This window comes from Vicugna pacos, chromosome 3, assembly GCF_048564905.1.
Source record: "Vicugna pacos chromosome 3, VicPac4, whole genome shotgun sequence".
Taxonomy (NCBI): Eukaryota; Metazoa; Chordata; class Mammalia; order Artiodactyla; family Camelidae; genus Vicugna; species Vicugna pacos.
The window spans coordinates 43,708,624-43,722,232 of NC_132989.1; the positions used below are offsets into that span (position 1 = coordinate 43,708,624).

Consider the following 13,609-nt stretch of genomic DNA (forward strand, 5'->3'; position numbering starts at 1 on the left):
TCAAATAAAATTTGAGATGTAAAGTGTGAACCTAAGATACCACTTTTAAAAGATAATATACTTGCATTAGCAATATTTTAGACCACTTAAAGCAGTTGCTTTATAAAAACTTGTCTCTATTTTATTTAGAACTTAACTTAGATAGCAGTAACTTCCCAGGAGTGAAACTGCGGTCAAAAATGTCCCTCCGTTCTTTTGGAAGCCGAGAAGGATCTGTATCTAGTCGTTCAGGAGAGTGCAGTCCTGTTCCTATGGGTTCATTTTCAAGAAGAGGGTTTGTAAATGGAAGCAGAGAAAATACCGGTTATTTAGAAGAACTTGAAAAAGAGAGGTAACTTTTCTTCATTAAATAGTAAACTTTAAAAAATAAAGAAAGAAAGAAATAGTAAATTTTTATGCTCTAGTTTTTGCTATTATTTTGTAATAATATAAGATGGAAATTATGAAGTTATGTATGGTGGGCTTAACACTTAGCATGTTGTATTTATTAATTCAAAAAAGTATGTTACTGGAGGAGGATATAGCTCAGTGACAGAGGACATCCTTAGCATGCACGAGGTCCTGGATTCAATCCCTAGTACCTCCATATAAATAAATAAACAAATAAATAAATAACCTAATTACCTCCCTCCCAAAAAATAGAAAAAAAAATTTTTTAATAGTATGTTACTGATTGTACTTAGGTTAAATCTAAAAATATAGAGGAGGCAGTTTTCTTGGGATTCTAAACTTCTCCTTTGTCACTTGGCTACTTCAGATCCTCTGTACATTGAGTAATACACATAATCACAATAGTTATATCTGGTTAAAGTATGTAACTGATTTTTAATTGAATTTCTAATCAGAGATTAATCTTTTGAAATGAAATAACTACTAGATCCTGTATAAGGTGAAAGGCCTTTTACAGGTGCCCACAAATGAATCATTTTTTAGTTTATCAGTTTCAATGTCTACAAAACATTGTTTGATGTATAGAATGAATTCTGGTTTCTCACAGCTGACGTATGAATTCTTTTCTTCTTAAAGTTAAAATCATCCCACTACAAATAGCAGAATCTGTATCATTATCAAGAACTTGGTCAGGTGTTTTTTTACCTCCTAAAAGATTATAAATTCCTTTATGCATGATTGTTACCTTATTGTCTTTATATTCTTAAAAGTTCTGTTAGACTTTGAAGAAATGTTCAAATGTATAAATGTTACTTGTTAGCTCTGAGGCCTTGGTCAAGTCATTAAGTTTTTGTGTTATTCCCTTCTATAAAACAGAGTTATGGTTCTACCCTGTGGAGTTAGGGAAATTGAATATTAATGTGTGGAAAATGCCTCACATATCTCACTGAGAGGCAGAAGACCTTTTACTACTTTCTCTCTGGTTGTAGGTGTGTCTGTCTATAAAAAAAATAGGGATAATCATCTGAACCAGAAGTAGTGTTAAAAGCTTTCTTAAGTGTTAAACTCTTGAGTTTACATGACTTTCTGTTTCTTACCTTGAACCAGGACTATTTCTGTCTGACAGTGAAGGAAACACTGTCCTCAAAAATAAGAGGCTAGCCAGGGTCTACAGTCTTCCTTCTCTTTGTCCCCTTTGAGCTCTGTGAAGAGGTAAAGGGCATGTGAGCATACTGACTTTCCTAGGAACTTACTTTGCTTCTTGTAGGTAAAGTCCTGATTTTATTAGCAGAGAGAGAGGAAGGAGAGAGAGAGAGAGAGAAAGTGTGTGTGTGTGTGTGTGTGTGTGTGTGTGTGTGTGTGTGTGTGTGTGTGTGGTTCTGGTCTATCTTGTGTCCTCTTGGTTCAGATGGAGGTAAATTTAGTCCTTGCTAAAGATTTGTGACAAAATGTTTATTTTGTTCTCACACTTGATTGTTAGTTTGGCTAGGAGTAGGCTCAAACTCATTTTCCTTCTTCATAATCAGTGTCACTGATAAGAAATTTGATACCAGTCTGATTCACATTCCTTTATAGGAAACCATTTTTCTTCTTTTGAAGCTGTTAGAATGCCTTGGTATACATGTTTTCTTAATTTACCATGCTGGATACTTACTGTGCCCTTTTGATCTGGAATTTAATTTTCTTTAGCTTTTGAAAATTCTGTTATTTCTCGATGATTTTCCCCCTCTGTTTGTCTATTTCTTTCTAGACATCCCTTTAAGTCATAGATTAACTCTCTCTGTGTCTCTTTTTTTTTTTCTTGTTTTCTGTATTGCCCAAGATAAGTGAGATAAATGTTAGAAAGTAGTCAAGCCAGGACTCACACCCAGGTCCATAACCTTTTTGAATCTATTTTCCAGACTGTAGAATGAGCATAAGAATAACTACCTTAAAAGATGTTATGAGGATAAAGTTAGGTTTTTTTATAAGTACTAGGCACTACGTCTTGTACATTCAATAAATGTTAGCTATTGTCATGTTAGCCATTAAAACACTTAACATATATTTGTTAAACACCTAATATATGTGTGCCATGCTCTTCTAGATGACCTTGAGTTTGCTAGAGGACTAAGAAGACATGATGATTACATTTTAAGGAAGACTGTTGACAATCACTAAATAAGCCTTTAGTACACTAAACCATAAAGACCCATGAGCTTCTGGGTCTAGATCTTGTTTCAGTTTTGAGTCTTAAGCACTGTTGTGGGATTTACAAGATGAACTCGTATCATTTAACCACTTGTTACCATTTTGGTTCAAGGCACAATAACCTAGGCTTCCAGAGCATTTTGCTGCAGTTCTATTTTAAGCTTGATAGTAACAACCTACCCTTATTCTCCCTAACCTTTTCCTCATTCCACCACCATTACTAACATTAGCCTATCAATTTAAGTACTTCTAGTACCCAGCTCTTATTTAAATAAGCCTGTTTATTGGAGAGTAATCAGAGGAAGTAGCATCTGTCCCTCATTTCCCCACCTTAGTCCTGGTACGTCCTGCAGGTCCTCACCAGAGAACATTGAAGAATAGAATGACATCTCATTCTTATGCTAATTGTGGTATCCAGCTTGTGAAAGAGGTTCAGGCTTTCTCTATTGCTTTCTCTTGCTGCTTTTGTCAAAAATGGGAGGGAGGGGGCTGTTTCTCATTGGTCTACACACTCTCAGCTTTTCATATCATAAGCAGGGGCTTGCTTCCTCCCCATGAATTCCCTCACTACTGAGGTTGCCACATCAAAAGTGAAGGCTTATTTCTTACTTTTTTAATGCTTCTCAGTAAAGGAAAGGGAATTTTAGCAGGATTAGAACCTTCCACATACTCACAGGCATACATATTCTCCAAGAAAATACAATCAAATAGAATTTTAAAGCAATAATATCAGAGTGGGGAACAACTCTCTGTGTAAGAGCAAACCCCAGAAGCCATAATAAAAAATATCCTGAAATCTGACTACAGGAAAATCAAAATTTTCTACACAGCAAAATCATTATAAACAAAGTTTAAAGACAAGTGATAAACTGAGAAAATATATTTATAACTGACAAAGGGCTATCATTCTTAATATATGAGGTCCTATAAGTAATTAAAACTATAGTGATATACTGGTTTTCTTAAACCGTAGATATGTAAAATTTTTTTTTAAGTTTTATAAAACATTTACACTGGTGAAAGTGGCAGGAGCGTAAATTGGTATAATACCTAATAAGGGCAGTAAGTTAAAAATTCACATATCCTAGGCATTGATCTTTATACATGCTTGCACATGTGTGAAATGAAGTTATTATGAGGCTGTTCAGTGCAGCATTGTTTATAATAGCAAAAGATTAGAAAGACCCCAAATGCTCTCTAACACAGAACCAGTTATAGTTTATCCCTTTGTGGATTCATGAGTATCTACATAGCTGGCAAGAAATACTATAGGACCTCATTACAGAATGATCTGGGAGATCATTCTGTTATCAGAAGATAACAGAAGATATCAGAAGATAACAGAATGATCTCCCAGATAGATTTTTAAGTGGAAAAAAAAAGTTATATGACAGCATACATAATAATATGCTACTGTTTATGTTTAAAAATTTCAATGTAAATATACACATACATCCATTCAATTTTATAGAATATCTCTGGAAATATACACAAGAGAATAGTAGTGGTCACTTTGGGAAAGAACCATACGAAAGGAGATAGATCACATACTTCTTGTACCTACTGATTTTTTCCCGTTAACATTCTCACTTTGCATTTATAATGATCGGATATAGAGCATCTTGATATAGATTGTTATTGAGGACATCATCAATTGGGTTGTCAGAAATTATGTAACAAATTTGTCTTCAGATTCCAAGTTAAGAAAATATTTCTCTTCCGCAGAATATCTTCTTATTACACAGTGACAATATAATTATTATTTTGGCTGCTGAGAAGCTGAAAGCTACATCTGTGTCCAATGCAGTAGTTCCCTATACTCTAGGTTTGGTTTTTTTGGGTTTTTTTTTTTTTTGTATAATTACTGCTTTTCTTTACTTCTTTATTAAACTTTTTATTCTTGTATTAATTTGGGGTTTTTAATATCTGTACTTCTTAATCTAAACCATCATCAAATTCTTAGGCTATAAATGTGAAGAAAGCTTTCAGTTGAGATGTGAACATTCTAGTAAGAATAGTTACCATCTTATTTAGGTGAAAAAGATTAAAACTTTTTATTACTCAAATTTGAATGATTATAATATTCTAAGTCCCACCTTTAAAAATCCGAAATTAATAAAATGTTCATTTGTTCATTATAAATAGTTACATAGAGAACATTACAATTACAGCTGATAAGAATTGCTATTATTAGGGGAGAGGGTATAGTTCAGTGGTAGAGCACATGCTTAGCATGCACAAGGTCCTGGGCTCAATCCCCAGTACCTCCTCTAAAAATAAAGAAATAAGTAAACCAAATTACCACTCCTCCCCTTGCCCTAAAGAATTACTGTTATGTGCTCTATATTATCATTGTATGAATTTATCTTTTTTTTTTAAAACAGATCATTACTTCTTGCTGACCTTGACAAAGAAGAAAAGGAAAAAGACTGGTATTATGCTCAACTTCAGAATCTCACTAAAAGAATAGATAGTCTTCCTTTAACTGAAAATGTAAGTAAATTGGTAATAGGACTTACTTTTATATCTAAAAGTATATATAAATTTATACCTGCATTTACAGTTATTTGTAAACTGTAATATGTTTAATCCAACTTTAAACCTAAATATATAATAATTAATGAATTTTGTTTATAAAGATGGTGAAACTTCATTATGCCCAAGCATATTTATTTTAAATACCTTCTTAAGAAAATCTCTTAAGTTTGATTACTAAAGAACTCAGGATTCAGCTAGGCAACTGATTTTTTATTCTGTGTATTGAATTACCAAACATACTCTGTTCAGATGCTAATTACCATCTCTGTTTTTTGAACCATATTACAGGACTCATGCCAGATAGCTTTTACAATAAAAGTTTTATCTTTGAGATAATATGAGTTCTGTTTCAGTTATTACAAATTACAGTAGCTTTTGGCATGAATCTTAGGGCTTTTTGCAAAAACTAAAATTTGTTTTACAAATAGAACTATGTAAAAAAATAATTTAATCCTGTCAGCCTCTCCCTCCCCACCCAGTCTCTCCATGTCACCTATTTTATACATGGGATGGCACACATAAGAACATTTTTGGAGTACATTAATAATTTTAAACAAGACTATATTTTAACTGTTGTCCATAAATTTTTTAATAATTTTTAAAAAGAGAAAAATAGACTAATTAAAATGTTATCTTTCACTCTTAGCTTAGATTTTTCATTTTATAATAGCATTTTTGAGAGAACATAATAAGCAAAATGCAAAACTACAAAGAAGGAACACCTTTTCCAAAACACATAGCTAGCCACTTTCTTGTGTGGGCAATCTGGCGAGAAGTAGAACTAGAAGCTTGAATGCTCAGCCTCCTAGAATTCGGGATTTTGAGAGGCAAAAAATCCCCCTCCTGATGATGTCCTTAATATCTTTTGGGGCATTAAGGAGACATCGCTAGTGAAAGAAGAGTTCACCGAGATTGTTAGCACATGAGGATTAGGAACTCAGGAGGGTTTGGTGGGATTTTTACTTAAGAAAATATCAAAGCATAGTTTCCCTTACCATTCACTTTGGTAATTGGAGTATACAAAATTTAGGGTCCAACTGTCTGCATGCAGTCATGTATGTGACAACTCGAGAGATTGGTTAATATCTGAAACAAAAATCATTCCTGTATTAATTTATTAAATAGCCAATCACATTTATTTAATAGGATATGCAAGACATTATGGACCATTGGCAGCCAATGTGAATTGCTTATATTTCATAAATATTTTTTAATTTCACAAAACTTTGCTTTTATGTTGAGAAGCCAAGTTAAGAACACTTCCATATAGAAGTACTTATCAGGATATTAGGCATTGTTTAAAACATCAGATCTAAACAAGTTTATACTGTATAGTACAGGGAAATATATTCAATGTCTTGTAGTAGCTTACAGTGAAAATGAATATATGTATGTTCATGTTTGACTGAAGTATTGTGCTGTGCACTAGAAATTGACACATTGTAAACTGACTATACCTCAATAAAAAATAAAAGACAAAAATTAAAAAATAAATAAATAAAACATCAGATCTAAACCAAATTACTGTAATGTACTATGTCGTGTAGCACTTTTTTTTGCCAAAGGTTTTGGGAAGTAGAGGACAAATAAGTGGAGTTAAACTGGCTCATTGGGAATTAGAAATAACATGCAGACTAATTTCATCTAGGTTGCAACCCGTAATTTGGGTATGCCTATAGGAATACATTCTTCATGTGAATGTCATCTGTATTTGCAGGGGAAAAGGTGAGAGCTCCTCTAATTTAACTAACAACACAGTTTAGAATCCTTGGACCTACAGAATGCTATACGTGTGCATGCAGCTTCCCACTGGGCATAGAGAGTGTGAAAATTCGGCAGCACTTCATTATTCCCTTTACGGCCCATTATAACTGTTACCTATCATTTTGTCTAATTGTATTTTAGCCTTTATTACTTCTTGAAGCATGTCTTTTTAAGTTTCTTTACCTTGTCCTTTTCATCCTTTTTTATGCCTAGCAGTTACCACAGTAATTTCAGTTTTAATTAGAGGGCTAATAAAATTTTGAATGAATTAACACCCACTTTGTGAAGAAGTACTTTTTTTGTTGTTTTAACTTTGGTTCACATTTGAATTTTACCAAAAAGTTAGTATTGTAATTTATGATTATGTTATTTAAAAGCTTTTCCTTTTCCCATTTTCTCCATGTCACAAATGAGAAAGTTCTCTCTGTTTAGTCTGCATATATAAAACAATCCTTACCTTAAACTGAGGTATAAACTTAAGGATGATGGACCTGATTCTTGATTTTTCTTTGTGGTCTACACTAATATGCTAGTTTTTAATGATTCAAAGTAGGACCTTGTAGTACCTCGTAGTACCTCTTCAGAGCAGAAGGATCATAGGTAACTGAAGATAGGCTTATCCTAACTGAACCAGTTATATATTTTAAATGAAATAGTACAATTTAATTAAAGCCATTTGTGACTATGGGGCAATAAAAGTATCTCAGCTCTGCATTTCACATCAGGGATCCAGACTGGGCCTAGCACTGATAATCAAGTTTTAGGACTCTTTGGAGTAAAAAATAATTTTCTTATGCACAATGATTTATATATTTACTTATTTATTGTCTTTATTGGTACTTATATGCCTTTTGATTTTTACTGATAAACACACGAGATATTAACATTTTAATTTTATTTGTGGTTTTAGTTTTCCTTACAAACGGATATGACCAGAAGGCAATTGGAATATGAAGCAAGGCAAATCAGAGTTGCAATGGAAGAACAATTAGGTACTTGCCAGGATATGGAAAAACGAGCCCAGGTAACTTATTTATTATTAAACTATGAAGCAGCACTAGCTAGAGATCTATGAAGAATGTAATGAATTATAATTCTGTTAACACTGATTAAATTTTATTATTAAAGATGTTTTAAAGTCTGTCTTTACTTGGCACTAACTCAAAATAAGAATAATTTGCCTTGACTTATGGGCAACATAACCAGTGTTCAAATAATTCTGCCTTCATATTTCATTTCCCTGATACTGTTCTGCTGTGCCTTGGAATTGTAAGGGGGGGAAAGAATTAGATGCTGGTCTAGTAGCTGATTGCTAGCTTCATTTATTCTTGGAGACTTCTGAGTATATATAATGACATTCAGAATATTTCCATGCTATTCAAGTTGTAATACAAAAAAGAAAGCCCTCATTGCAGGAAAGTAGGAAAAAAAACATAGAAGGAGAGCATTCGGAAGATGAAATGAGTAGGGAACACATTTCCCATATTTCTGCCCTCAACTATGCCAAGAAAGAATATTAAAAAAAAACAACAACTTTGCGGACAAATTGGAAAAAGAACATTATTTGAAAGATTTTTTTTTTTAAATAAATAGCTAATGTAAAGGAGAACTTATATTTGTATATGTGGTATAAATAAATTTTTGTATTCTGCAAAGTTTATTTCATAGTTTTAAAGTCACTAATACAAGACATTTTACATTCCCCAAAGTTTAGTCTTTATCTTTTATGTAGTAGCTTCCTAAATATAATCTGTATTCTTTTTATGCTGGAGTTATAGTAGTAGACTAAAGAAGTACTTAAACACAAGTACCATGGGACATTTCGTAGTCCATACCTGTCAGTTTCACAGTGAGGCTAGAGGCTCAACTAATATATCCACATATTAGTTAGTTGTATTATAATATGTACAATTGACCCTTGAACAATGCAGAGGTTAGTCCACATGTAATTGATAGTTGGCTCTCCACATTCACAGATTAAACCAACCGCAGACCATGTAGTACTAGTATTTATTATTGAAAAATACCCATATATAAGTGGACCCACACAGTTCAAATCTGTATTGTTCAAAGGTCAACTATATATATAAATATATAACATTCCTTTTTCTTAATCTCCTCTCACCCCCATCCCATTCAGATTAATGTCTTAAATGTCAAAAATAAAACTTTAAAAAATAAACTGTGTAGTAGAAAATATACATGAATATCTTTCTAATATTGGAATAAGAAAGGATTTTTTAAGACATAAAACTTAATTATAAAAGTAAAAATTAGTACATTTTGCTATGTTAAAATTAAGAATTTATCTTCATTAGGTATCTTAAAGTAAAGGTAAGTTACAAATTGGGAGAAAGTGTTTATCACTATATAACATAGAATTAAAATTAAGAATATATAAAGAATTTCCAAATATATTTTAAACTGTATAATAAAATTAATACAAATTTAGTATTTGTAGCATATGCTATTTTCATGGAATTATTTTAAAACATCAGGCAGATTTTTTTGTTTACTGAAAAATTATGAGAAATTTTACTGTAGTTTATATGAATTTGCATTTTTAGAATGTGAATATATGGAACACTGTATACAGAAGTTAGTTTTTCTCTATTTGTTAATGTATTTTTAGAGATATTTAAGGAACAAAATGAAATGGTAGATGTAAAAACTCCTGTGTTATAGAAATACAAATAAGTGTATTCCAGATGGTTTAATCTATAGTCTAGAAAAGAAGTTAATTTGAGTTCTTTCTTAGCCATTTTGTTCAGGTGTGTACAGATACATTCATTGTAATTTTATTCTAGAATACAGTGTTCTTCATTTTGTTAGTTAATATTCTAAGGAAATTTTGTCCGATAGTTTTACAAACACAGCAAGCATTCATTTATTCTAGAAATAGTCATATAAAGTTTAAGGTTAAAGAAATATTGTAGACAGAGTTAAGAAAGGAAATAATGGAAATGTTTATAGTATATATGAGGGGTTAAGTATCCCTAATATACAGGGAGCACCTACAAATCAATTGCAAACAAGACAACCAAATAGTGAAATAGTCAGAAAATATGAGTAGTCCAATCACAGAAGTGCAGGTGGTTAATAAACAGTTGTGAAAAGATGCTTAAACATCACTAGTCACCAGAGAAATGTAACATAAAATAATGTTTTTTGTTGGTCGTGCTGGATTTTTTTGGTTTGGTTGGTTGGGTTTTTGCCTATCAGATTGGCAGAACTTTCAAGTTTAATGACATGCAGTATTGGTGACAGTGAGAAACATTGTGTATCTGTTGTAAGAATAAACTGATACATTCGTGAAGGACAATGTAGTGCTACCTGTTAAAATGAAAATACTTGTACCCTCTGACCTGGTAATTCTGTAGGACTCTCAGAACATGTCTTACAGAAATACTAAAGCAACAAGTGTATAGGTATAAATTTTATGGTGTATATTGCAACATTATTTGTAAGACATTAACAAAGAGAGACAACTTCAATGTCCATCATTTGGGGCATTATTTAATGAATTATTAAATCAGTAATATGCAGATGTTACAAATAATAAGGTAGTGGGAGTAATAGAAATACATTGTCCGGGTGCTTCTTTCCCTCCTGACTCTCAGCTTTAGTGACTCCACATGTAAAAGTAAAACTAGAATGACCAGCTTTTAGGCCTGAAAGTAGATGTCAGGAGGACCTGAGTCCATGAGAAAAAAATGTGAGATCTCATTTAGAAGGAGAAAGGATGGATAAAAAGTCTGAATAAAATAAGAATAGAGTGAACTTTTTTTTTTGTAAATAATTACTTATCAGAAACCAGAAGCCAATTTTATAGTAATTTGAGAAAATAGAGAAAATAGTAATAATATTAACATTGCAGTCATATAGTTTGGTACTTGCTGTTATCACTATTGTTTAACTTTGTTTGGAGGCTCCATTAAAAGGAAAACAAGTTGTATAAATACTATACTTCCTTTCCAGCTAAAAAGGAGGAAAGCAAATAATTGTCATTTGTAAAGTACATGGTTATTTGCCTAGAAAAACCCTAGAGAATAAACCAAAAGAATATTTCAAATGATAAGAGCATTGAGTAAGGTGGCTGGAGTTAAGGTACATTACAAAAGTTGGTAGCTTTTCTCTAGTAGCAATAGGAACCAGTGAAAAATGGAAATAGGGTAGAAGGACCTGTCACAGTAACAGGAAACTTTTAAAGTACCTGGAATAGACCCACATAAAGAAAAATATAAAATTGCTAAAGGGCACAAAATGTGACTTTAAAAACAGAGAAGCCTAAGTGAGAAGACTTTAAATCCTAAAAATGCCTTTCTTGTAAAAATTAATATATAAATAAAATACAATTTCAAACATAATCTTAAAACTTTTTTGGGGCCTGGAAAAATGATTCTAACATTTGTTAAGTAAGAATTTCTAAAAATATTTAAGAAAGAAATTATAACAAGTAGGGATTTACCTTACCATTTGTTGAAATTTATTGTAAAAATGTTACAGTAATTATAGTATGATAGCACAGGAATAGACATAGGCAAAAAAAAAACAGAATAGCAACTAGAAAAAGACATAAGAATACATAAAATGTTTTAATGATAAAACTATATTATAAATTTGGGGGGAAATGATAAATAATTCAATAAATGTATAGATATAACTAGGAACCTGTTTGGGAGAAATTAAATTAGATCCCTACCTCACATCTTGTACAAGAATAATTATAGGTAGATTAATCTGAATGTGAAAGACAAACATAAAATTAATAGAAGAAAATAGAGGACAATAGAGATCTTAAGTAAGAATGGAAGCTCAAAAGCAATAAAGGAGGGGCAAGGGAAACAATTTATTTCATAAAATTTTAAAACATTGATCCTGCAGAAGATAAACTAAGAGAAAATATTTGAAACACATAAAGGGGAAAAGGTTAATATCCCTATGACATAAGAATTCCTACAAACTAATAAGAAAAAGACAATTTTTTTAATGGACAGAGGATGTAATCATTCAACTTATTGAAAAGAAAACACAAATGATTAGTAAAACATACAAATGGCTGGTGAACAATTTCAGGAAACTCTAAACAAAATCCACTCTTCCCCATGCCTGTGTGAGTTAGTCTCTAGTTATCTCTGTTAACAGTTTGGTTATTTATTTATTTTCTCCTTAATTTGTTCAACATATGTTTGGGTACCCAGTATGGTAGTCCCTACTCCCCTCTATGCCTGTAAGCAAAGGTTGAAAAAATGTACATCAGGTTGTTCATAGAGCCTGTTCTGGGGAGTGGAGATTGGTAGGGTAAGGTTACTTACACTCTGTATTGCTGTAATTTTTTTATACTTAAATGGATATTATAGTTCAGTGTAGTTTATCTGTTTCCTGGTTGACAGACATTTAGGTTATTTATAATTTTTCATTGTTAGAACAACTTTGATAAACATACTTATTCATATCATGTAGACATGTGCAACACTTTCTCTAGGTCGAGTCGGGAATCTTTTTCTTAAAGGGCCATATAGTAAATACTTCAGACTTTGTGGGCCATATGGCCTCTATTGCAACTACTCAGCTCTGCCTTTGTAGCAAGAAAGCAACCGTAGACAACAGTATGTAAGCAAATGGGCAGGACTGTGTTCCAGTAAAACTTAATTCATAAAAACAGATGGCTAGCAGGCGCTAATTTGCTGACCTCTGCTCTAGGGTATGTACCTAAAACCATAATTGCTGGCCTTAAGGTATGAGTGTTTTGAATGGTGTTTGCCAGATTGCACTCAAAATGATTTTATTGATTTACCTTTTTCCTAGTAGTATGTGAGATTTCCTGTTTCTTTTGCATGTCTTTTTCAGCAGTTGTGAGTCATACTTTATAATTAACAATCAGTGTCAAATGAACTATTATCTTGTCATTTAGTTCATACTTACATGAATATTACTAAAGTTGACTATCTTTTCATTTATTAGGCTCTTGGATTTTGTTTTTGTTATTTTTTCATATCCTTTGCCTATTTTCTATTCTATTAAATGTCTCATTCTTATATATTTGAGAGATATTTTAATATCCTCTTGCTACCACTCTGTTATAGATGATGTCTATCACAACCCCTCCCTCCCAAATCTGTTATGTCCTTTAGCCTCATGATAACAAAAATTAGTTTTTGTTATAAAGCTAAATTAATTGTATTGCCGTATTTGTGCTTTCTTTGACTTATTTATATATTTTTTTCTAACCTCAAAGATACCCTCCTAATATTGCTAATGTTTTATTTTTACAATTATAGTCTAATTCATTTCAGATTTGCTATTATATAGGTTTTGAAGTTACAGATCTAATTATATATACATACATATACTTTTTATATCTGTGTATATAATTATTTGACATATTTGTAATAAAATATTATTAAATAATTGTATAATATTATTTATATATATAATTACATATACACACACACACATGAACATACACCCAGATAGATGCATATATATGTTGTTAACTAAATTTCCCATTATCATTTATTGGATATTCCTCTGTTTTCCCATGGATTAGTAATGCTGTCTCTGGCATATGACAAGTTTGTATTTGCTTGATATTTGTGGACTCTGTTCCATTTTAGCTTCTCTAAACCTGCACTGATACCACATTTGTTTTATTTGCTATAGTTTTATAAATCTTGGTACCTAGTAGGGTGAATCCTTATTTTTGTTTGTAAAAATGTGTTTATGT

General features: G+C 31.7%; 1 protein-coding gene and 1 long non-coding RNA gene across 9 annotated transcripts in view; one reads left to right on the forward strand and one right to left on the reverse strand.

Moving 5' to 3' along the window:
• APC (APC regulator of WNT signaling pathway) overlaps positions 1-13,609 on the forward strand; it is a 124,430-nt gene that overhangs the window by 63,065 nt on the left and 47,756 nt on the right. For all 8 annotated transcript variants that reach the window (XM_015238883.3, XM_031673168.2, XM_031673169.2 and 5 more), the window contains exons 4-6: positions 130-331; positions 4,965-5,073; positions 7,793-7,906. In XM_015238883.3, coding sequence (XP_015094369.1) covers positions 130-331; positions 4,965-5,073; positions 7,793-7,906 — 425 coding nt within the window. The remainder of the gene's footprint in view (positions 1-129; positions 332-4,964; positions 5,074-7,792; positions 7,907-13,609) is intronic.
• On the reverse strand, positions 100-6,200 carry LOC140695577 (uncharacterized). Its single transcript, XR_012071230.1, has 3 exons — positions 6,114-6,200; positions 1,488-1,592; positions 100-243 (listed from the first exon to the last, which is right to left on the reverse strand). It is a non-coding gene; the product is annotated as an uncharacterized lncRNA (long non-coding RNA).